This window comes from Dama dama, chromosome 20 (assembly GCF_033118175.1).
Source record: "Dama dama isolate Ldn47 chromosome 20, ASM3311817v1, whole genome shotgun sequence".
NCBI lineage: Eukaryota > Metazoa > Chordata > Mammalia > Artiodactyla > Cervidae > Dama > Dama dama.
In genome coordinates, this window is record NC_083700.1 from 16338089 (window position 1) to 16363961 (window position 25873).

Consider the following 25873-nt stretch of genomic DNA (forward strand, 5'->3'; position numbering starts at 1 on the left):
AACTTGCATCTCGAGCTTTTCTTTCGCATCTGCTTCCCTATTTTCCACCCCACTCTCTGCTCCAGGGAGTGTAACTGATCTTGGAGCCTGTAGGGTTGGGTCTGGGACCAGCCGCTCGAGATGACGTAATGCTTTCTCTGGTACACAAAGCGGCCTCCCCCGGGCTCGGCCTCTTGCGCCCCTCCCCCTCCGGCCCGGATCGGGCCCCCGCCAGCACCAGCGCGGGTGAGTCCCCCTTTTTGAAAAGCCAGCCTAGGGAAACAGGGAACAAAGGCCTGAGAAGAAGAGCCTAGGCGCTGCCAGGAGGCCCAGAAATAGACATCACGTCATCCCCCAGCCCAGCAGCGCCAAGCGCCATTTGGTAGCATCGGACGGACCCCACCATTACGATGCAGAACAGACACGGCAGGGCTCACGTTTCCTCCCAGCCCCAGCATCCAGCTGACCGGCCTCAGGAGTGGCTTCCTTTTTGCTCTCCACCCCCGCACCCCTCTTTCCCCAGAGGCCGCCGCCTCCCCTGGCTGCCTGCCACACAGCCCACGGTCTCCAAGCTGCCATCTTGATGCCCCATCCCCCTTGCCACCCCCCTCCCCCGCAGCCCTGAGCAGTGGGAGGGGGAGGAAGGGGCACCGCCCTGCGTGCCCCAAGGGGGAGGGCTCGGCCTGCCTCACCTCTCCTCCCCCCGAAGGAGGGACTCACGTCCTTCGCAGGCTCTCTGTTTCCCACCTCCAGCGGCACTGACTGTGCACCGTCCAAGGTTTTCGCATCCTGGACGTCCCCACCCTCGGTGTGACTCCGGCCTGCTCAGGTCCTGCAGCCCATGGCTCAGGTTCGGACGCTGTCCACTGCCCGCGATACCACCACCGTGGGCCCGATTCTACCCACCACCACAGGCCCGATTCTAGAGGGACTGGCACTTGAAGGCCTTGATCTGGGCTGCACGCTCTGCCCAGCCGCTGAGCTCCCTTGGCTTGGCAACGGTTTCACCTACCCCAGGCTTAGTTTGCCAGATTTCTACTTACCAAAGCTAGGTCGGATGTTGGTGATCTCAGCCATGTCGTAATCAGAGGCTATTGCTATAAATGCTTATGCAATGGTCAGACAAGTCTGGGGCCTCCAGTGGGTACGGAGGCCGCCGCTGCAGAGTATTAGGTTAGGGAGGGGGAAGGTATCTGGTGGATGCCTCCTGCGACGGTCTGGTCCCTGGTTGACAGCTGCGGTCGCCTCTTAAGATGCTCCAGGGATGCTCTGAGCTAAGGATGCAGGTGCAGCCAGACTGGTCCTGACGCCAGGAGGACCAGGCATCCTCCTGGTCCTTCATCCTCCTGATGAAGGAGGTAGGCCCCTCCTTCCTCCGAACGGCCTTAGGCAAAAGACTCCGCCTCTGTCCGAAAAGTTCCGGAAGGCAAGCTCCGCCCTTTTCCGGAGGATCCCTGGGAGGGCATCCCTTCCATCGCCAAGATTTCGAGAGAATGAGACCCCACCTATTTAGGGCTTGTGGGTCTATAAGGTGAAATCCTCAAGGCTTGATGAAGGAGAAGTGTATGTACTTTATCATATGAGATCCTCTAGCTCTTGTAATTCGGATTCCCCAGGCTTAATATAGCAGCAGAATGTTCTGGGCGAGGGGAAAGCAGGATTTTGCAAAAATAAAATTCTGTATTTCCTGCATTTGAAATATCAATTGCATTATTGTTATGCATTTCTGAGACCACTAAATGTTATTATTGAAATGTTTTTAAACTTTAAAAGCTGTGATTAAAGACCAAACCTGGTGACGGTTGCACAACGCTGAAAATTAACTGAAAATAATTGAATTGTATAAGTAAAATGGATGGATTCTGTGATGTGTAAACTGAAGCTGCTTTTAAAAAAAGACTAATGAAGAGTACCAAAGTTAATCATTGTTGAAAGTTTCAGGTGCTGAGAACTGCTTAGGCGAAAGAAAGCGCACAGGAGAGAGAGCAAACCAACGGATCTACAGGACAGAAACTAAACTGGAAGCTTCTAGAGACTTCCTTGGAATTTGAAAGAATTAGGATGATTCTCGGTTAGAGTCACTATTGGTGGTTATCTCCATGATTACATCAAGTTCGCCATTTTTGGCTGTGGATACTTTCATCCCGCTTCAATTCTGTTTACAGACAGGATCAGGTCAAGTAAAGTATTCAAATTTGTTGTATTTGTTGGTGGTTCACCTGTAACAAGAGCGACATGAATGTATTTTTCCAGCTTTGACATTCTGTACTTCTAGAAAAGAGGAAAGAACATGGTTTTAGGAGTTATTCATTCAAAACACATGTATTGAATTTATTGGCCTTTGTCTGTGTTCCAGGCACCTTCCTGGAAACCGGATTAATACATTAGAACCTGGAGTCAGGATATCTGATTCCATCTGATAGTTGTGCATCTTCGTGAAATCACCTACACAGCTGAGCCAAAATTTTGTCTTGTTTAAACCAGGAGGTATAATAATAGCCATTGTCCCATAGAATTTATTGTGATGATTGAAAATAATCACCTGTGATAAGTGAAAGCATTTTATAAGCAGAGTATTATACAGATATTAATAATTACTGTGGGTTGAATTAAAGACTTATTGTTGTTCAATCAGTTGTGTCCGACTCTTTGCGACCCCACGGACCACAGCATTCTGGCTTCCCTGTCCTTCATTATCTCCCAGAGTTTGCTCAAACTCATATCCATTGAGTCAATGATGCCATCCAACCATCTTATCCTCTGTTGCCCCCTTCTCCTCATGCTCTCAAATCTTTTGTAGCATCAGGGTCTTTTCCAGTGTGTCGGCTCTTCCCATCAGGTGGCCAAAGTACTGGAGCATCAGGTTCATATCAGTTCTTCCAATGAATATTCAGGATTGATTTCTTTTGGGACTGACTGGTTTGATCTCCTTGTAGTCCAAGGGACTCTCAAGAGTCTTCTCCAGTGCCACCATTCAAAAGCGTCAATACTTCAGCGCTTATCCTTCTTTATGGTCCAACTCTCACATCCATACATGGCTACTGGAAAAGCCATAGCTTTGACTATATGGATCTTTGTCAGCAAAGTAATGTCTCCGCTTTTTAATATGCTGTCTAGGTTTGTCATATCTTTTCTTCCAAGGAGCAAGAGTCTTTTAATTTCATAACTGTAGTTACTGCCCACAGTAATTTTGGAGCCCAAGAAAAATTCTGTCACTGTTTCCATTTTTTCCCATCTGTTTTCCATGAAGTGATGGGACTGGATGCCTTGATTTTAGTTTCTTGAATGTTGAGTTTTTTTTCTTTTCTTTTTCTTTTTTTTTTTTTTTTTAATTCTGAGCTCAGATCAAGTGTAGAAACCTTCATAGTTATATAAAGTTCTGCAGTAAAAACTTTTCATCATTGCTCAGAACTGATCAGCCTTTCATACATGTACACCCACAACCCTCACTTACCCATCAATAAGCCCCTTAATTATCCAGTCACCTTTATACACACACACCCAAACACACACACACCCAAACACACACACCCCTTGTTTTAAATTATTTTGCTTCTCAGAACTACAGAGATCATGCATCAGGTACACCGGGTGGTCGTCTGATGCTCAGATTTGGCTACTTTCATCACTGATCCACTTTAGTAAGAGCAGATCTCAGAGAAGAATGTTGAGTTTTGAGTCAGTTTTTTCACTCTCCTATTCCACTTTCATCAAGAAGCTCCTTATCCACAGCAAGCCTGCCACACTTGCCCCAATAAAGGCAATTCCAACCTCAAAAAAAAAAAAAAAAAGAAGAAGAAAAAAGCTTTTTGGCACTTTAGTACTTCTTCCCTTTCTGCCGTTAGGATAGTGTCATCAGCATATCTGAGGTTATTGATATTTCACCTGGCAATCTTGATTGTAGCTTGTGCTTCATTCAGCCTGGCATTTAGCATGACATACTCTGCATATAAGTTAAATAAGCAGGGTAACAATATACAGCCTTGATGTACTGCTTTCCCAATTGTGAATCAGTCTGTTGTTCCTTGTTTGGTTCTAACTGTTGCTTCTTGACCTGCATACAGGTTTGTTAGGAGACAGGTAAGGTGGTCGGGTATTCCGCATCTCTTTAACAATTTTCCGGTTTGTTGTGATCCAGACAGTCAAAGGCTTTGGTGTAATCAATGAAGCAGAAGTAGATGTTTTTCTGAAATTCCTTACTTTTTGCTTTATTCAGGAAACTGTACTATTTGTAACCCAAGAATTCTTTCTGAAATTTCATGAATTCTCCATTTTCTTGGGTCCCCTATTCCAGGTGTTTTGCGGCGAGAAGGACTGTCAACTTAAACCACTGAACCTTAATACCCAGTTTTGCTTTGAGCAGGATTGCTCCGTGGACAGAGACAGACAGGTATTTCCTTTAAACTTTTTTGCCCACAACGGAAGTACTATCCTTTTGGCTTCATTGTGCCCTGAAATAGAATGGCGTCTGAGATTAGCGCATGCTCCTTGACTCCCTGACGCGGCGTACCGCGACCCGGGGGCGAGCACGTCAGTCGCTGCCGTTGACTGACTTCCGGTGATACCGAAGCTGAGTTTCCGCGGGATCCGGCTGGCTGGTGAGGGTACTGGGTCGAGTGCGGTGGGGCGGGAACAGGCAGCTTGGAACTGTACGTTCGGACGAAGGATGTCCAGGCTGAGGCGGTTTGGTCTAGGGCTGGTGAGGATTGCTTGACAGAGGTAGGGAAGTGAAGGTGTCTATCTGGGAGTGGAGACTTGGGCCAGCGTTCCGCGTTGAGGTGAAAAGAGCAGTTAGGACCCCTTTGTGAAATCTTTTTCCAGAGGAGGGGTCCGCTCCATGTTTGCCTCCGGATTTGCCTTCATTCATGCTGTTGGTTTGATTGCAGTTCCCAGAGATTGGGCGGAACCTCTGTTGTATTTGTTGTTCCTGAGCTGATCCCTGCGTGCTACTGACTTTGAATAGTAGCTGTATTTCTTTTTTTCATTCCCCCTCGCCACCCCACCTTTTTTTTGACCTCAGTAATTTATCTGAAATGTAAGACTTGCCTGAACTAATGCCACTACCCTAATTCTCCCTCAGCTTTCCCTTTTCAGAGGAATCCTTACTTGTTTATTGAAGTTTAATTATCAAGTTACGGACAAAAGTTGGTTTGGCCTGTGCTGGGGAATTAAAGTGGTTTAAAACTAACTTTATAGTTCAGACTCTTAGAAAGTACTTTATGTTGCCATCCTCTAGTCCAGGTTTTCACCTGGTGTCTGGTAGATGGGTGTTCAGGCCTTACTTGAACATTATTAGTGATGAAGAACTCACTGTATCAATCACAAGGCTGTGTATTCTATTCTTGGACCTAGCTCAAAAACCTGAGAATAAAGGTTTTTTGGGTAGAAAGGTGCAGTTAGTTTCCATATAATGCTCTTGGTCAAGCCTGCATAGAATATGCACAAAACAGGAAGTTCACACACCCATTCATTTGGGGAACAGTTATTGAGTGTCTGCAGTAGGGCAGATATTGCTGAGTATTAGTAGAATTCCTTGAAAGAATCTTTTCCATCATAAAGCACATTGTGGGGAGGGTGATGTGAGAGACAAGAAGTAATGGTAAAAGTGGTAAGTATGAAAAAAAGAGGTTTGCAAATAGTTTCTAAGAACAAATGAGAAGATACCTCCACTTTAGGATAGTGTTGCCATTAAAATATGATAATTTGAATTGAAGCCAAGAGTCCAGAATTTTCATAGAAAACAGTTTTTGATAAAAAAAGTATATTACTAATTTTGTAGATGCAACTTTTGTTTTCAGTACAGAATTTCTGTTAGTATAGTTTCACCGTTTTACATATCCACGCTTTTTTTTGGATTGTTTCTGTTGATGGAAATACCTGTGTATGTAACCAACAATTGCAATCATTTACTGATCTAATAAATTACTGTCTAATTTCATAGATGCAACTTTTATTTCACTGTAAAGCAAACAAACAGATTCAAGCTAAATAATTCATACAAAGTCACAAGACTAGAGAGAAGTCTACTTGGGAAGCAAATGCTGGTAGTTTGACTCCACAGTGTACTCTCAGCATCATGCTGTTCTCCCTCCCTGATGGTAATAATGATAACTAACACTTATTAATTGCTTACTATTTAATCCATATAACAACGCCATAAGTTTAGAAAAATATTTTTTACAGTTGAGGAAACCGAAGTTTGGAGAGGTCACTCAGGCAGGATAACACACTAACCAGTAAGAGAGTTAGGATTCGAATTCTGCTTTTCTAACCTGTCTCTCACTGTCCACCTAATGGGAGATTGTGCATTTGGTGTAGTATACAGTGTTCATGATTGAACATGAATAAGTGAAAATATGTTTGAGGAGATGTTATTACCTTTAATAAGAAGGTGATAAGAACTTGCCTTTATCCTTTCAGGATGGAACAAAAGTGGGACTTGGAAAATGTTGCCCTGTAAGAAGAGAAGAACTACGTTGACAGAGTCCCCACAACATCAGGGCAGCCAGGAGGAAGATGACTTAGACCTTCAGTCAGCTGTTAAACCAGAATCTGACCAAGTTAAAGACCTGGGGTCAGTGTCCCTGTCCTGGAGTCCAAGTCATGGCAGAGCAGCTGACCTTGACGTGCAGGATGCAGGAATTCAGCTTGGTATGGAGGACCCATCTTTGAGCTCTAGGATGCTCACCGACAATACAAATGTTGCAGTTCTGGAAGCTGTGGATGTGGCCATCTCTCAGGAAATCACCCTACCTTCCTTGGAGTCTTCTCAGCCTGTAAATACACACATTGGTAAAGGAAAACTTCAGGCCACTAGCTCAAGGAGAGGGAAGAAAATTACACTCAGACCTGGGTCAGTTACTCAAGAAGACAGAGGTGATCATCCTATTGCTAAGGAGCCTTTTTCAGAAGAGCCTGGTGAAGAAGTCAAGGAAGGAGGAGGTAAGACATGGAAAATCTTCAGGTTACATTTTCTTTGTCAGTACAAGCTTGTCATTGCCTTTGCACTTGTCATTGCACTCCCTGCAGTGCCTTTACAAAATAGCATTTCTGAAAGGGGATGCTGGTTGGGTTTGGAATTGGAGCCTTATCTTTGTAAGGGTCAGCACTGAACATTATGAATGGGTAGAAACTTTCTTCTCCCCTCCCATTTCCTTGATCATCTTCCTTATTCTTTTCTTTCCTTTCTCTTGCCTTTTCATTATTTCTGGAGGGATGAACTGTGTATGTCCTTTTGTGATTTGATGGCTATTTATGGAGTGGACCTTGAGAGATTACTGACTTTGCCATTTGGATAGGCTCTCCAGAAATGCCATAACCCTTAGGACTTGAAGGATGAGTATGGTTTGATAGAGTGATGGCATGGAGTATCTTAGGCCATGAAGAGTCTGGCAGAAGTGGAAGCAGAAGAGGTATGGGTGATCACTTGAGTGGTAGATTGTATTTGGCTTGTGAAGGGCTTTTTTTTTTTTAAATTTTTGGCTGCACTGGGTCTTTGTTTCTGCGAGCAGGCTTTCTCTATTTGCAGTGAGAGGGGGCTACTCTTTGTTGTGGTGCAAAAACTTCTCATTGCTTTGGCTTCTCTTGTTGCAGAACATGGGCTCTAGGTGAATGGGCTTTAGTAGTTTTGCCACAGGGGCTTAGTTACCCTGTGGTATGTGGGGTTTTCCTGGACCAAGGGTCAAACCCATGTCCCCTGCATTGGCGAGTGGATTCTTAACCAAAGGACCACCAGAGAAGTCCCAGAAGGCTTTGCTTTTCATGCTTTAAACTTTTCCTGAAGGTTATATCCAGTTAGTAAATACAAGAAGCAGAAGGCATGGTTCTGATCTCAGAAAGCTCTTCTAGTCTAGTTGGGAAGACAAGACACGAGCACATAATTCCTTTGGAACAGCTTAAGACAATATGTGGTTAAGTGCTAGTGTGGTACAAGTAATTAGGATTTTTAAAATTGGCATTTAGTGGATTGAGAAGATTTGATAGGTTGGGGTGAAGGAGTGGAAGTAGAATAGCATTTTCTACAAATACATGAAAGTGCTGTGTTTGTGAGGAAGGAAAGCAGGGTTTCAGATAGAAATGATAGATCCAGATTACTACACAGAGCCATGCTGTTATGCTATTGAGACCTTATAAAGTATTGCTGTAGGATGTTGGCAGTAAGGATAGAGAAGAAAGGTATATCTTAGACATGTTGTGACTTAATTGCTAAGTTGTGTTCAACTCTTAGCGACCCTATGGACTATAGCCTGCCAGGCTGCTTTGTCCATGGGATTTCCCAGGCAGGAACACTGGAGTGGGTTGCCATTTTCTTCTCCAGGGGATCTTCCTGGCCGAGAGAGCCAACCTGCATCTTTTGCATTGGCAGGGGTTTCTTTACCAGGGAAGCACAGAGACATTACAGAGGAAGAATTAATATTTCTCAGAGACTGATACCATTTAAGATATCTGGGTTGGGGCATGGTGAAGCATGCTTTCCTGGGAAAGGTATTTGAAAGGTTTAATGAGTTTAGCTTTAAATATGTGGAGTGTGAGATGACTTTGGGGCCATCAAGGAAAAATGGAAAACTGAGATTAAAGTTTGGTAAGAGGTATGATTAGAGAAGTTTTCATTGTTGTTCTTCATAGAAAGGAACATGGAAGAAGATGACAGAGAAGGGAAATCTGGAGAAGTATCAGTAGTGAAAGTCAAGGAGGGTAGGGAGTTTTAAAAACAGATACTTCATTTAAATTTAGTGACAAAGGAGATATAATGATGCATGAGAAAATACTACATTTAAAAAAAATTTTATGAACCTGAGTCTGCTGCATTGGCAGGCCAATTTTACCACTCAGCCACCAGGGAAGTCTAAGAAAATACCTCATTTGAGGGTTGATGATTTTTAAGAGTAGATTTAGGAGTTTTGGGAAAAGGAAATTGAATGATGGCATTAATGAGGGAAGGATGAAAGTCCCAGTGATAATTTGTGCAGTGGAGTGGAATTGGAAATAGACAGAGGGCAGCAAAACTGTTGAATATTTTCCTTGGCTTGGTTGTATTTGTGACCTGAAGGCAGGAAGAGATGGAGGAAGATGTGGGATTAAAGCACTAGAGGAGGAATGTAAAATTAAGCAGGAGTTTAAAGTCTGACCTGTTGAAGAGTGGAGGGTAGAGTTTTTACTTTTTAGTATAACAACATAGCCAACTGCTGAGTATTCATGACCCCGAATTGACAGTTGTTAAGATTTTGTTGCATTTTCTTTTAGTATTTATTTATTTGTTTGGCTGTGTTGGGTCTTAGTTGTGGCGTGTGGGACAGTTTTTGCATTATGCGGGCTATTTTGTTGCGGTGCATGGACTCTGCAACTTTGTCGTGAGGTCTCAGTAGCTGTGGCACACAGGCTCAGTTGCTCTGTGGCCTGTGGAAATCTTAGTTCCCCTACAAGGGATCGGGCCTACATCTCCTGCATTGCAAGGCAGATTCTTAACCACTGGACCCACCAGGGAGATCTCTAGAGTTGTCTTTAATGGTAAGTTATAAATGTTCAAGTGTAGGTACAGTAAAACATTTTTTAGAGTTTATCTGTAATACTGTTAATACTACTCCTCATTAAGCTGGGTCGGAATTCCCTAGTAGCTCAAATGGTAAATAATCTGCCTGCAATGCGGGAGACCTGGGTTCAATCCCTGGATCAGGAATATCCTTGGAGAAGGGAATGGCTACCCACTCCAGTATTCTTGCCTGGAGAATTCCATGGACAGAGGAGCCTGGAGGGCTACAGTCCATGGGGTCCCAAAGAGTCAGACAAGACTGAGTGACTTTTACTACCACCACTACTACCTTAAGCTGGGTAAATGAAAGTTGATTCTCCCACCATATAATATATCAATTAGCCATGTATACAAGTAATGCCAATAAAAGAAGTACGTTAGGACTCCTGACTCCTTTCTCCCCCGAAGTAACTTTTTTTTGCCAAATAGACATGTCACATGAAAAGCAGGAAGAAAAAAGGGATATTGTAAATTCATATATGTATATACATTTTGGAAAATATTGGAAAATTGAAAGAAGAAAATAATCACCCATAAGTTTACTACTCATAGTAATTACTGTTATAATTTAGTGCATATCTTTTTGTTGTTTTGCTTTATTTAACATTTTGGTTTTTTGATTATCAAAATAAAAAAAAAGAAAAAACATCTAGGGGAAAAAAGCAGAAAAACATCTAGGCTATTTGGAAGTATCAGCATTGTGTTACAATTGATACATATTTTAAAATTGTCTCTAGACTGCAAGTGCTAGTGATTAGACCTTTCCCGGTAATGGTGTTTATTCTCTAGAATTTTAATTGTTCTTTTAAAATTGATTTAATTTTTCCTTTGTCTTTTTTCCCCTTTCTTTGCCTTCAAAAATGATTAACTTAGGCAGATTTCAACTTATAATTAGTTGGTTTTTACAGTTTTCAGCTAATTATTTTCATATTAATTTGAAGTTTCTAGGCTGGCGGTAAATGAGCTAGAGCCATGCTCTGTAATAAGGCTTTTCCTTCTCTGTCTCTTATCCTTCTTGACTTCTCTTTCTAAGGTCTTCGGTATCTAGCACATTGAGAGAGGAAAGGAAGAGTGGGATCCTGAGGAGTTCTGTGAGAAGGGAGTTAAATTGAGAAGCACTGTGATGGGATCAGGGAGAAAAGTAATGCAGAGAAAAGGAACTTTTCCTCTATGTAGAGTATGTTGCAGCTGATTAACTGTAGGGGCAGTTTTGGAGTCATTCCAGATGTTTGAGGTGGAAAAAGTATTATTGGAAGCTCTATCTACCAAACTGAACTTTTGTATTTTGGTTAGATGTAAAGGTTCTGGTATGTTTGTTTTAAAAAATCATTTGTGTCAGTTCAGTTTTTAAATATTAGACATTAATTCTAAAAATTGTTAAAGATTGCTGATTAATGAGAAAGCTCTACTGTGTTACTGATTGAAGTTCCTCCCTCTTACAAGACATTTGCCTGAGAGGAACTTTTGATTTGTTGGATTTAGGATTCAACTCCTTGTACAGTCCCTGTTAAAGCCACAGTTTTTAACCTTTTTGACACTGTGAAGTAATCACGACTCCAGAAGTAAAGGAAATAAGATTAACAGTAAATAGAATTAAGGATTGAGTCATGCTTTAGTTGAAAGTAAAGGCTTTTTTTTTCTTTGTTGGAGGGAAGTGTCCTCCCATTTAAAATCTTGTTTATGTCAGTTGAAGCTGCCAATGTTGATGGGATAGCAGTCTAAACAAGTACTATCTATTTTGAATGGAGTTCAGTATTAATAACAAATAACTTGATCTTTTTTTGAAAAAAAAAAAAAAAATTTTTTTTGACTGTGTAGTACACAAACGTGAGAAAAAGTTCCTAAATCCAGAAAGTGCACAGGGAGGAGTTAGGCACCCTCTCACTTCGTCCTCTTATTTTCCAAGTCGTCTTCTCAGAAGCAATCACTGTTCAACAGCGCCTTGTGTGTATTCTACAGATCTGTGCACACACAGTCCTGGATATATTCTTTTCCCTATGAAATCAGATTTTAATGTTTGCTTTTGCTATTGCGTGAATGTTTCTTTGTCTTTTTAATGTCCCTCATGGAGAAAGGACAGAAAGGTAGCACTTATTAAGAGTTGACTTGAGGAGGGAATTCTTTGGCTGTTCGGCGGTTAGAACTCCGTGCTCTCACTGCCAGGTCTCCGAGTTCATTGCTGATTGGGAAGCTAAGATCCCGCAAGCTGTGAGGCTTGACCAAAAAGACCAAAAAGAGCTGAGGTGAGGAAAGGAAAAAGTTGCATAATGAACTGTGTAACCATGTGTTTACAGTGTTATGGTGATTTTTACTCTAATGCTCCGTAAGATTGATTTACAGAGTCAGAAAGTTTAGGACATTTTTTATATATGTATCATTTATAGTTGACATATAATCATTGATATATATTAGATATGTATAGTTGATACATGTATCGTTTATAGTTGATTAAATGTGGTATTAATGATCATCTATACAAAATGTCGCTTTGTCATCAGGAGCACATTCCCTGTCCTACAATTATGAATATGATTTTTTCATGGGGAAAAAGTGCATAGCTCAAAAAATATATTAGAACTAGAAAGATCTTAGCAATTACTTAGTTCAGTTCCCTGACATTAAGGGTGAGTAAATAGCACCTGAGCTTTGATTTCAGTATTTTTCTTAGGACACTGTCTTTAAGAGAGAGGAATGCCTGTGTAGTAAATGCATCATTATTGAAGTAATCTAACTACAAAGGACTTTATAACAAGATGCTGATTTCTACGACAGAGTATAATGGAGAATGGACAAAATGTTGAGCAGTATTTGTGATTCTTTCAGGAAAATCTCAAATGCATTCTGGAGGGGAGATGCCTACTTTGCCATCAGACAGCCACTCTGCAAAACCTGCAGCCTCACCTAGGAAATCATCTCAGCCAGATGTCTGTGCCTCTCCTCAAGAAAAGCCACTCAGGACTCTAGCTCACCAAGCTGAGGAAGAGACAGAGGATGGTGGACTCTTTATTCCAATGGGTAGGCTTTCTTTTCTTTTCTTTTAATTAAAAAGCCCCCCTCTTTATTGAACTATAATAGGCCGAAAACTGCAAATATTTCAAGATACCCAAGTTCACTGAACTTTCAAAGGTTGAATACACCCATATAACCAGCAACCAGATCAAGAAATAGAGTATTACCAGTACCCAGAAGTCCTTCCTTTCAGTTATCACTGACACCTCATGCATGGGTAACATTATCTTGACTTCAAAGCAGCATAGATTAGTTCCCCTGTTTTGTACATTATATGAATGGAATCTTATGAATGTATGTTTTTTGACTGCCTTTTCCATTCAACATTATGTTTAAATGAAATTGGTCCACATTGTTGCATGTGCTTGCATTTTCATTGCTGTATAGTATTCCATTGTTAGAATATTCTACATTTTCTTTATTCATTCAACTCTTCAAAAAATTTTTTTTCTTTCTTTCTTTATGGTTGCACTGCATCTTTGCTGGTGTTCAGGCTTTCTCTAGTTTTTGTCAGAGGGGGCTGCTCTTCGTTTTGGGCTTCTCACTGTGGTGGCTTCTCGTGTGGCGGAGCACAGACTCTAGGTGTGCAGGCTTAGTTGTCCACCAGACATGGAATCTTCCCAGACCAGGGATCCAACCTGTGTCCCCGGCATTGGCAGGTAGATTCCTAGCCACTGTACCATGAGGGAAGCCCCCTATTCATTCAACTCTTAATGAGTATTTGAATAGTTTCCAGTTGTAGGCTACTCTGATTGGTGCTGCTGTGAACATTGTACTAGAAATCTTTTGGTAAACATTGGTGCCTGATATTTGTTGGGTGGAACTGCTAGGTCATAGAATTAGGCCTCCTAAAAGAAAAGAAAAAGAATTAGGCCTCCTTCAAGTTTTTTTGAAATATATTTTTATTGTGAAATATAACATATACAGACAAATGAGTAAAGACTTCTTTATTTAGCATAACAAACAGTTTTAAAGTGAACACTTCTGATTTCTTTTTCTTGTTGCAAGTAATAGACCTCCATTGCTGTGTAAATTAGAAGCTGTTAATAGTAGATATCCATGTCTTGTTTCTGAACTTGGGTGAAGGTGTTCAGTATTCCTATTTATGTATAATGATAGTGATAAGCTTTTTATGGATATATTATTGTATCAGATTACAGAAAATTTTTCCTGGTTTTCTGAGCATTTTATCCCATATTGAATTGTGTTAAATGTTCTTTAAAATGGAGAAGGCAATGGCACCTCACTCCAATACTCTTGCCTGGAAAATCCCATGGACGGAGGAGCCTGGTAGGCTGCAGTCCATGGGGTCGCTAAAAGTCAGACACGACTGAGCGACTTCACTTTCACTTTTCACTTTCATGCATTGGAGAAAGAAATGGCAACCCACTCCAGTGTTCTTGCCTGGAGAATCCCAGGGATGGGAGCCTGGTGGTCTGCCGTCTATGGGGTTGCACAGGGTCGGACACGACTGAAGCGACTTAGCAGCAGCAGCAGCAGCAGCTCTTTAAAAATCTCTGTTAAGATGATCATATGGTTTTTCTCCTTTATTTTTTATTTTTGTTGTTTTTGCAGCTGGTCTGCACAGCATGCAGAATCTTATTTCCCTGATCAGGGATCAGACTCTTTCTCCCTGCAGTGGAAGTGCTGAATCTTAACCACTGGACTGCCAGGGAATTCCCTCCCTTATTCTGTTAATGTGGAGAGTTACATAGATTCTTTTTAAATGTTGAGGTTTATTGAAATGTAATTTCCTTTTTTTAACTAAAAATTTATCTTTAATTTTTTAAATTTTTGGCTGTGCTGGGTCTTCTTTGCTGCTCTCGGACTTTCTTTTTGTTGAGGCATGAGGGCTTCTCACTGTGGCGGCTTCTCTTCTGTTGTGGAGCACAGGCTCCAGGCACTTGAGCTTCAGTAGTTGAGGTCGGCAGGCTCTAGAGCATGGGCTCAGTAGTCGTGGTACAAAGGCTTAGTTGCTTCATGGCTTGTGGAATCTTCCCAGACCAGGGATCAAACCCATGTCCCCCACACTGACAGGTGGATTCTTAACCACTGGACCACTAGGGAAGTCTGAAGTAGGATTTCAATACAATAAAATTTTTTCAGTGAGTTTTGAGAAGTGTATATATTTGTGTAACTACTACTACAGTCAATATATGGAACATTTCTCTCACTCCAAAAGTTCCTTCATCCCCCTTTGCAGTCCTTCATTCTTAGCCTTTGGGAACCACTGATCTCAATTTTTTTCTTATAATCTTGTGTTTTCTACAATGTTATACATTGGAGAAGAAAATGGCAATCCATTCCAGTATTCTTACCTGGAAAATCCCATAGAGACATGAGCCTGGTGGGCTACAGTCTATGGGGTCACAAAGAGTTGACATGACTGAAGTGACTTAGCACACACAGTGGTATGTATAGATGTTATATAGTATGTATGGAACCTTTTGCATCTGGTATCTTTTTGAATTTTTATTGAAGTATAGTTGATTTATAGTACTGTGTGCATCTGGTATCTTTCACTTTGTGTAATGCTTTTGAGGTTAATTCATGTTTGTTCTTCTTCATCGCTGAGTAGTATTCTATTGCATAGGTGTACCACAGTTTATCTGTTCATCAGTTGATGGACATTTTGGTTCTTTCTCGTTTATACTTGTTACAATTAAAGCTACTGTAAACCTTCACATACAGTTCTTTGATAGAAATAAGTTTTTGTTTTTCTTGGGAAAATGACTGTGAGTGACTTTGCTGGGTCTTACAATGAGTCTATGTTTAACTTTATATGAACCTGCTAAATTGTTTTCCAGAGTAGCTGTACCATTTTACATTCCCAACAGGAATGTATGAGATTTACAGTTGGTCCACATCCTTTTTCACATAGATGCAGAAGTAATTTAATGGGGAAATAAATCTTTCCTTGTGAGCAGTTAACATACTTTTTAATTCTGTCTCTTCTACTGGGTGTATTTCCTTATGGTTTAACTTGCATTTTCCCAATGAATAATGATAGAAAGCATATTTTCATGTTTTTATTGGCCATTTGTAGATACTTTTTGGTGAAATGTTTGTTTATTATTCTGTTGTTTGCCAATATTCCATTTGTAATTACTACATATTTTGCACAAGATACTTTGAAACTATGCATATATTCTTATTTCTCCTCAAACTTAACCCCCCCTAGTTTTAGCCGCTATTGATCACCTGCAGCAGTTACTGTGTTGTTCTAAAGGTGATTTTTATTTCTGTCATTCCTTTTACGTTTAATAATTGCAATTTTTCTGTAAAGAAGAACAGCCTCTTCTCCCTCATTTATTTATTCAGTTTTTATATGAGTGTGGACTCATGCATATTTGTTTCATTATTTGAATTACAGTGCCATTTATCATGATTTATTTTGCCTGAATTGTTAAGAGTGTTAGCCATGGGGAGCTACTTCAGGTTTTACTTTTATGGCTTATGCTTTCCTATTGTGTCAAGGAACATTTGCTTAATCCAAGGCTATGAAGGCTTCTTTCCTGTTTTCTTCTAGAAGTTGTAGTTTTACACATTGCATTCAGGTGTATATGCTCCATTTTGAGTTAATTTTTATATAATGTGTGAGGTATATTTGAGATTCTTTTTTTGCTTATGGATGTCCAATTGTTTCAGTGCTATTTGTTGAAAAGATTTCTTTCCCCATTAAATTACTTCTGCATCTATGTGAAAAAGTCATTTGGCAATTTTGTGTGAGTCTTTCCTGGACTCTCTGTTCTATTCTGTTGATCTATGTATTAATATTTAAGCTTTCACCAATATCACACAGTCTTGAAATCAGGTAGTCATAAATCTTCCAACCTTTTTTTTTTTTTAATACATTAGGCTATTCTAGGTACTTTGCATTTCCATATAAATTTTAGAATTGACTTGTCATTTTCTTCAAAAATATTCTCTATGCTATTGATTGATAATGAATCTATGAATCCATTTGGGAAAATTGCCATTTTTTTGGCCATACTGTGGGTCATGCAGGATCTTAGTTCCCCGACCAGGGATTGAATCTGTGCCTTCTTCATTGAGAACACAGAGTCTTAATCACTGGACCACCAGGAAGTGCTAGGAAAGTTGCCATCCTAACAATACTGAGTCGACTAATCTGTGAATAAGTTATCACTGTAGTGAGAGTGGTCATCTTTTCCTTTGTTCCTGATCTCTTACAGGAAATGCACTCAGTTTTCACCACTAAGCTGTAGGACGTTGGTCTATAGCTATTGTTTATCAGACTGAGGAAGTTATCTACTTACTATTCCTGGTTGCGGAGAGTTTTTATCATGACTTGATGTTGGATTTTATGAAAAGTTTTTTCTGCATCTCTTGAGATTATCTTTTGTTTTAGTCTGTTGATGTGAATTATCTTGATTGATTTTCAAATTTCAGAGCATTTTTGCATGGCAGGGAGAAATCAACTCTTGATCATGATATAGGTGTTTTTTTTTTTTAATTGCAGGATTTGATTTGCTAATATTTTGTTAAGGATTTATGTGTCTGGTCTGTAGTTTTCTTGTAATGTCTTTGGTTTTGGTATTAGGGTAATGCTGACCTCATACAATGAGTTGGAAAGTGTTCTTTCCTCTTCTGTGTGTTTTTTTGTTTTTGTTTGTTTTTCGAAGAGTTTGTGAATTGATTTTATTTCTTCTTTAAATGTTTTATTGAATGCACCAATGAAGCCATCTGGACCAGGAGTTTTCTTTGTAGGATGTTTTTAACTATGAATTCAATTTCTTTAACAGATAAAGGGCTATTTAATTATATATTTGTTCTTGAATGAGCTTTGACAGTTGGTGTCTTTCAAGGTATTTGTTCCATCTAAGTTGTTGAATTTATTGGTACAAAGTTTTTCATAATATTACTTTGTCGTCTTTATTTTGTTTAAGGTTTATTTATTTCTTTATTTTCTGGCAGTGCTGGGTCTTTGTTGCTGCTTTTGAGTTTTCTGTAGTTGCAGTGAGCAGGGGCTCCTCTAGATGTGGTGCCTGGGCTCCTCATTGCAGTGGCTTCTCTTGTGGAGCACGGGCCCCAGGCGGGTGCATGGACTTCAGTAGTTGCAGCGCGTGGGCGCAGTGGTTGCAGCTCATAGGCCCCAGGGCACGGGCTCAGTCATTGTGGCTCATGGGCTTGTTGCCGAGGCATGTGGGATCTTCCTGGACCAGGGATCAAATCTGTGTCCCCTGCGTTGGCAGGCACATGTTTAACCACTTTTGTCATCTTTTTAATGTCTGCAGGATCTATGATGGTATCTGTTCTTTTATTCCTGATGCTGTTAATTTATATCTTTCTCTTAATCACTCTAGCTAGAAGTTTTTCAAAGAACAAGGTTTTGGTTTCATTAATTTCTCTACTTTTCTGTTTTCTATTTCACTGGTTTTTGCTGTTGTCTACTATTTTATTGTTTCCTTATTTTGGGTTTAATTTGGTCTTTTTCTAGTTTCATAAAGTGGTAGCTTAGGTCACTGATTTGAAACTTTTCTAATACTACTACAGGATGTATCAGTTTTCCTTTTAAACAACAGAAATTTATTTTCTCACAGTTCTGGAGCCTGGGAAGTCCAGTATTAGGTGCTGGTAAATTCAGTTTTCATGAGAACTTTCTTCTTTTGACAGCTGCCTTCTTGTTATAACTTCACACCACCTTTTCCTTGGTGCGTGTGTGTGAGAGAGGGAGTGAGCTTTCTGATATCACTTCTTATAAGGACACTCATCCTGTGGGATCATAGATTCCCACTCATTTAACTTGTGGACTCATTTAACTTTAATTACTTCCTTAGAAGACACATTTCCAAATATAGCCATACTGGGGGTAAGGCTTTCAGAGTATGAATTTTGTGGGGGACACACACATTCGAATTTTCTGTACAGGATTGGAGACAGGGAAGCCTGGCATGCTGCAGTCCATGAGCTTGCAGAGTCGGACACAACTGAGCGACTGAACTGAACTAAACTGGAGTACTATTCTGTGTTGTTTTAGAACCTGATTTTGTTAAAGTAATTTTTATAGTTACAGAGTACCATAAGGCTTATAATAGTAAAACAAAAATCCACTGGGACTTTTTAGGAGTGTGTTCTTTCATTTTCAAATATTTGAAGACTTTCCAGTTATTTTTTTGTTACTGATTTCTAATTTAATTCCCTTGAATTCACATTGCACTTTGTATGATTTTAGTACTTTTATATTTATTGAGGTTAATTTTGTGGCCCCAATATAATGTTTATTGGTAGCTCCTCCCTATGTATCTGAGAAGAATATGTATTCTTTTGTTTTGAGATACACTGTTTTATAAATGTCATTAGGTCAAGTTGATTGATAGCACTGTTCAGGTCTTCTCTATTTTTACTGATTTTCTTTTGGTCTATTCTGACAGTTATTGAGAAAGGCATATTGAAGTCTCCAACTTTAATTGTATATTTGTCTATATTTCCTTTCAGTTTTGTCAGTTTTAGCTCTACATGTTTTATTTATTTATATTAATTTTTTTTTTTTTTTTTTACTTATTTATCATGTTTTGGCCATACCGCATGGCATTTAGGATCTTAGTTCCTGTACCCCCTGCTCTAGAAGTGCAGTCTTAACCACTGGACCACCAGGGAAGTTCCTAGCTCTCATATTTTATTTTTTTAAATTAATTTATTTTAATTGGAGGATAATTACTTAACAGTATTGTGATGATTTTTGCCATACATCAACCAACATGAATCAGTCACAGTTTACATGTGTCCCCCATTCTGAAACCCCCTCCTTCTCCTCCCTCCGCATCCTATCCCTCTGGGTTGTCCCAGAGTACTGGCTTTGGGTGCCCTGCTTCATGCATTGAACTTGCACTGGTCATCTGTTTTACATATGGTAATATACATGTTTCAGTGCTATTCTCTTGAATTATGCCACCCTTACCCTCTCCCACTGAGTCCGAAAGTCTGTTCTTTGTATCTGTGTCTCCTATGCTGCCCTGCATGTAGGATCCTACTATTTTTCTAAGTTCTGTATATATGCTTTAATATACAGTATTTGTCTTTCTTTTTCTCATTTACTTCATTCATTATATATAATAGGCTCCAGTTTCATTCACCTCATTAGGACTGACTCAAATGCATCCCTTTTTATAGCTGAGTAATATTCCATGGTATGTATATACAACAGCTTCCTTCTCCATTCATCTGCCAGTGGACATCTAGGTTGCTTCCATGTCCTAACTATTGTAAATGATACTGCAGTGAACATTGGGGTACATGTGTCTTTTTCAATTCTGGTTTCCTCTGGGTGTATGCCCAGCAGTGGGATTGTGGGGTCCAATGGCAGTTCTGTTTCCAGTTTTTTAAGGAATCTGGACCGGCTACAATGTCTCCTGCCCCTGGGTGGGTGGATGTGCCAGGGCCCCCAGTGGGGAAGGGCGGGGTTGCCCCCTTGTTCTTCCGCGCCTCCATGGTGGCTCACAGTGCGCTCATGCACCGAGCGTGGGCAGTCGGCCGTCCTCGCCGGGGGCGGGGCAGGTCCCGTGGGCCCCTGGCATCGCCTTCCTTACCCCTTCCTCACCTTGTGGGTTTCTGCCGCGGCCACATGGGGTGTGTTGCTCCACACCCCGCGTCCTGCACGCCCGGCCCTTTGTGTTCCCCTAGGGCTTCCCTGATAGCTCAGCTGGTAAAGAAGCTGCCTTCACTGCAGGAGACCCCGGTTGGATTCCTGAGTCGGGAAGATCCGCTGCAGAAGGGATAGGATACCCACCTCAGTATTCTTGAACGTCCTTTGTGGCTCATTTGGTAAAGAATCTTTCTGCAATGCGGGAGACCTGGGTTTGATCCCTGGGTTGGAAAGATCTCCTGGAGAAGGGGAAGGCTACCCACTCCAGTATTCTGGCCTGGAGAATTCCATGGGGTCACAGAGAGTCGGATATGACGGAGTGACTTTAGCTTTCACTTTCCACACTATTCTCTGTAGTGGCTGTACCAGTTTGCATTCTCACCAACAGTGTAAGATTCCCTTTCTCCACACCCTCTCCAGCATTTATTTTCTGTAGACTTTTTGAAGATGGCCATTCTGACTGTGGCTCAGATCATGAACTATTTATTGCCAAGTTCAGACTTAGAAGAAAAGTGGGGAAAACCACTAGACCATTCAGGTATGACCTAAATCAAATCCCTTATGATTATACAGTGGAAGTGAGAAATAGATTTAAGGGACTAGATCTGATAGAGTGCCTGATGAACTATGGATGGAGGTTTGTGACATTGTTCAGGAGACAGGGATTAAGACCATCCCCAAGAAAAAGAAATGCAAAAAAGCAAAATGGCTGTCTGAGGAGGCCTTACAAATAGCTGTGAAAAGAAGAGACATGAAAAGCAAAGGAGAAAAGGAAAGATATACCATTTGAATGCACAGTTCCAAAGAATAGCAAGGAGAGAATAAGAAAGCCTTCCTCAGTGATCAGTGCAAAGAAATAGAGTAAAGCAACAGAATGGGAAAGACTAGAGATCTCTTCAAGAAAATTAGAGATACCAAGGGAACATTTCATGCAAAATGGGCTCAATAAAGGACAGAAATGGTATGGACCTAATAGAAGCAGAAGATATTAAGAAGAGGTGGCAAGAAGACACAGAAGAACTGTACAAAAAAGATCTTCATGATCCAGATATTCACGATGGTGTGATCACTCACCTAGAGCCAGACATCCTGGAATGTGCAGTCAAGTGGGCCTCAGGAAGCTTCACTACGAACAAAGCTAGTGGAGGTGATGGAATTCCAGTTGAGCTATTTCAAATCCTAAAGGATGATGCTGTGAATGTGCTGCACTCAATATGCCAGCAAATTTGGAAAAGTCAGCAGTGGCCACAGGACTGGAAAAGGTCCGTTTTCATTCCAATCCCAAAGAAAGGCAATGCCAAAGAATCCTCAAACTACTACACAATTGCAGTCATCTCACACGCTAGTAAAGTAATGCTCAAAATTCTCCAAGCCAGGCTTCAGCAATACGTGAACCAAGAACTTCCAGATGTTCCAGCTGGTTTTAGAAAAGGCAGAAGAATCAGAGATCAAATTGCCAACATCCACTGGATCATAAAAAAAGCAAGAGAATTCCATAAAAACAGGAATTTCTGCTTTATTGACTATGCCAAAGCCTTTGACTGTGTGGATCACAATAAACTGTGGAAAATTCTGAAAGAGATGGGAATACCAGACCACCTGACCTGCCTCTTGAGAAACCTATATGCATGTCAGGAAGCAACAGTTAGAACTGGACATGGAACAGCAGACTGGTTCCAAATAGGAAAAGGAGTGCATCAAGGCTGTGTATTGTCACCCTGCTTATTTAACTTATATGCAGAGTACATCATGAGAAATGCTGGGCTGGAAGAAGCACAAGCTGGAGTCAAGATTGCTGGGAGAAATATCAATAATCTCACATATGCAGATAACACACCCTTATGGCAGAAAGTGAAGAACTAATGAGCCTCTTGATGAAAGTGAAAGAGAAGTGAAAAAGTTGGCTTAAAGATCATCATTCAGAAAACTAAGATCATGGCACCTGGTCCCATCACTTCATGGGAAATAGATGGGGAAACAGTGGAAATTGGCAGACTTTATTTTTTTGGGCTCCAAAATCACTGCAGATGGTGATTGCAGTCATGAAATTAAAAGACGCTTACTCCTTGGAAGGAAAGTTTTGACCAACCTAGACAGCATATTAAAAAGCAGAGACATTACTTTGTCAAGAAAGGTCAGTCTGGTCAAGGTTATGGTTTTTCCAGTAGTCATGTATGGATATGAGAGTTGGACTATAGAGAAAGCTGAGTGCCGAAGAATTGATGCTTTTGAACTGTGGTGTTGGAGAAGACTCTTGAGAGTCTCTTGGACTGCAAGGAGATCAAACCAGTCCATCCTAAAGGAGATCAGTCCTGGGTGTTCGTTGGAAGGATTGATATTGAAGCTGAAACTCCAATACTTTGACCACCTGATTTGAAGAGCTGACTCATCGGAAAAGACCCTGATGCTGGGAAAGATTGAGGGCAGGAGGAGAAGAGGACGACAGAAGATGAGATGGTTGGATGGCATCACTGACTCAATGGGCATGAGTTTGGGTAAACTCTGGGAGTTGGTGATGGACAGGGAGGCTTGGCGTGCTGTGGTTTTTGGGGTCACAGAGAGTTGGACGTGAATGAGCAACTGCACTGAACTGAACTGATTCTGACTGGCATGAGATGATAACTTCATTGTAGTTTTGATTTGCATTTCTCTAATAATGAGTGAAGTTGAACATCATTTCATGTGTTTATTAGCCATCTGTAAATCTCTTTTGGAGAAATGTCTGTGTAGTTCTTTCGCCCACTTTTTTATTGGGTTGTTTTTCCGATATTGAGCTGCATGAGGTGCTTGTATATTTTGGGGATTATTAATTCCCCTGGTGGCTCAGATGGTAAAGCATCTGCCTACAATGCAGTAGACTCGGGTTCAGTCCCTGGGTTGGGAGGATCTCCTGGAGAAGGAAATGGCAACCCACTCCAGTATTTTGCCTGGTAAGTCCCATAGATGGAGGAACCTGGTTGACTACAGTCCATGGAGTCGCAAAGAGTTGGACCCGACTGTGCGACTTCACTTTCATTTTCACTTTCTTTGTCAGTTTTTCTGTTTGCTGTTATTTTCTCCCATTCTGAAGGCTGTCTTTTCACCTTGGTTATAGTTTCCTTCCTTGTGCAAAAGCTTTAAAGTTTAATTAGGTTCCGTTTATTTATTTTTGTTTTTATTTCTATTACTCTGCAAGGTGGGTCATAGAGGATCTTGCAGTGATTTATGTCAGGGAATGTTCTGCCTGTGTTTTCCTCTAAGAGTTTTATAGTTTCTGGTCTTTCATTTAGGTCTTTAATCCATTTTGAGTTTATTTTTGTGTATGGCGTTAGAAAGTGTAATAGTTTCATTGTTTTATATGTAGTTGATCAGTTTTCCCAGCACCACTTGGAGAAGAGACTGTCTTTTCTCCATTGTATATTTTTGTCTCCTTTGTCAAAGATAAGGTGTCCATAGGTGCATGGATTTATCTCTGGAGTTTTTATTTTGTTCTGTTGATCTATATTTCTGTCTTTGTGCCAGTACCATACTTGCTTGATTACTGTAGATTTGTGGTATAGTCTGAAGTCAGGAAGGTTGATTCCTCCAGTTCATTCTTCTTTCTCAAGATTGCTTTGGCTATTTGAGGTCTTTTGTGTTTCATACAATTGTGAAATTATTTGTTCTAGTTCTGTGAAAAATACTGCTGGTAGTTTGATAGGGATTGTGTTGAATCTATAGATTGCTTAGGGTAGTATACTCATTTTCACTGTATTGATTCTTCCAATCCAAGACATGGTGTATTTCTCCATCTATTTGTGTCATCTTTGATTTCTTTCATCAGTGTTTTATAGTTTTTTATATACAAGTCTTTTGTTTCTTTAGGTGAATTTATTCCTAAATATTTTATTCTTTCTGTTGCAATGGTGAATGGGATTGTTTCCTTAATTTCTCTTTCTGATTTTTCATTGTTAGTATATAGGAATGCAGTGGATTTCTGTGTATTAATTTTATATCCTGCAATTTTACTATATTCATTGATTAGCTCTAATAATTTTCTGGTGGCATCTTTAGGGTTTTCTATGTAGAGAATCATGTCATTTGTACGCTAAGAGTTTTACTTCTTTTGCAGTCTGGGTTCTTTTTATTTATTTTTCTTCTCTGATTGCTGTGGCTAATCTAAAAACCTCCAGCAAAAAAAAGCCCAGGACCAGATGGCTTCACAGATAGCTCTATTCTTTGGTAGAGTTTGGTGAACTCTACCAAAAATTTAGAGAAGAGCTAACACCTATCCTACTCAAAGTCTTCAAAAAAATTGCAGAAGGAAAATCCCCAAACTCATTCTATGAGGCCAACAATACCCTGATACCAAAACCAGACAAAGATGCCACAAAATAAAACTACAAGCCAGTATCACTGATGAACATAGATACAAAAGTTCTCAATGATATTCTGGCAAATAGAATCCAACAACGTATTAAAAAGACCATGCATTGTATATTATCTATGGTGAAACAGATCACCAGCCCAGGTGGGATGCATGAGACAAGTGCTCGGGCCTGGTGCACTGGGAAGACCCAGAGGAATCGGGTGGAGAGGGAGGTGGGAGGGGGGATCGGGATGGGGAATACATGTAACTCTATGGCTGATTCATATCAATGTATGAGAAAACCCACTGAAATGTTGTGAAGTAATTAGCCTCCAACTAATTAAAAAAAATTATACATAAAAAAAATAAAAAAATAAAAAAAATTAAAAGACCATGCATTATGACCAAGTGGGCTTTATTCCAGGGATGCAAGGATTCTTCAGTATTTGCAAATCAGTCAATGTGATATACCATGTTAGCAAATTGAAAGATAAAAACCATATGATTACTGAATAGATGCAGAGAAAGCCTTTCACGAAATTCAACACCCATTTATGTAAAAATGCTCCAGAAAGTAGGCATAGAAGGAATATTTCAACACAATAAAAGCCATATCTGACAAACTCACAACAAACATCCTCAGTGGAGAAAAATTGAAAGCATTTCCTCTAAAATCAGAAACAAGACAAGGGTGCCCACTCTTACCACTACTATTCAATATAGCTTTCATATTTTAAAACTCTGTTTTCATGTACATATGCCTAATAACATACATTGATTGTTTTGGGTGTTTTTTTAGTATTCATTTATTTGGCTGCACCCAAGTCTTAGTTGAGACATGCAGGATCTTTAATTGTGGCATGCAAACTCTGAGTTGCTGCACTGTGGGTTCTAGTTCTCTGACCAGGGACTGAACCCATTCCCTGTATTGGGAGGACAGAGTCTTAGCCATTGGACCACTAGGAAAGTCCCTACATTGATTGGGTTCTGAAGTTAAAGCAAATTAGCATTTCATGGATAAACCTGTTTGGTCATGATGTATTAGATTTTCTAATATACTGAGGTTTTTGTGTCTTTGTTTATGGAAGATATTGGTTTTAATTTTCTTTTCTTTTTCATGTGTTGGTATTAGGATTATGCTGACCTTATAAAATGAGTTGGGAAATTTTTCATCAGTATGTATTCTCTGGAAGAGTTTATAGAAGACTGGTGTTATTTCTTTCTTAAATGTTTTGTAAGAATTAACCAAGAAAGCTAGCTAGACCTGGAGTTTTGTCAAAAGGCTTTTAAGTTTTGGATTAAATTCTTTAATGGTTATAGGATTATTTAGATTTCCTGTTTCTTTTTGTTTCCATTTTGGTAAGTTGTGTTTTTCAAGGAGTTTATACATTTTCTCTGAATTGTCAAATATGTTGATACAAAG

The 25873-nt window shown here is 40.2% G+C and overlaps 1 protein-coding gene, 1 long non-coding RNA gene and 2 other non-coding genes across 9 annotated transcripts in view; 2 read left to right on the top strand and 2 right to left on the bottom strand.

Moving 5' to 3' along the window:
• Nucleotides 1-1172: 1172 nt before the first annotated feature.
• LOC133040645 (uncharacterized) lies at nucleotides 1173-2610 on the top strand. The gene is made up of 2 exons (XR_009689019.1): nucleotides 1173-1542; nucleotides 1915-2610. It is a non-coding gene; the product is annotated as an uncharacterized LOC133040645 (long non-coding RNA).
• Nucleotides 2611-3314: 704 nt separating this feature from the next.
• Nucleotides 3315-3386, bottom strand: LOC133041855 (small nucleolar RNA U2-30). Its single transcript, XR_009689412.1, has one exon. It is a non-coding gene; the product is annotated as a small nucleolar RNA U2-30 (small nucleolar RNA).
• A 147-nt stretch (nucleotides 3387-3533) lies between these two features.
• On the bottom strand, nucleotides 3534-3613 carry LOC133041857 (small nucleolar RNA U2-19). The gene has a single exon (XR_009689413.1). It is a non-coding gene; the product is annotated as a small nucleolar RNA U2-19 (small nucleolar RNA).
• A 674-nt stretch (nucleotides 3614-4287) lies between these two features.
• The window catches only part of LOC133040638 (GON-4-like protein), an 86435-nt gene continuing 64849 nt past the window's right edge, over nucleotides 4288-25873 (top strand). The window contains exons 1-3 of one of the 6 annotated variants that reach the window (XM_061120612.1): nucleotides 4288-4369; nucleotides 6400-6921; nucleotides 12332-12523. In XM_061120612.1, coding sequence (XP_060976595.1) covers nucleotides 6426-6921; nucleotides 12332-12523 — 688 coding nt within the window. In that variant the 5' untranslated portion in view covers nucleotides 4288-4369; nucleotides 6400-6425. Of the gene's footprint in view, nucleotides 4370-4522; nucleotides 4699-5377; nucleotides 5588-6399; nucleotides 6922-12331; nucleotides 12524-25873 lie in introns of those variants that run through there. The other 5 variants (XM_061120611.1, XM_061120606.1, XM_061120608.1 and 2 more) reach the window with 5 other exon arrangements.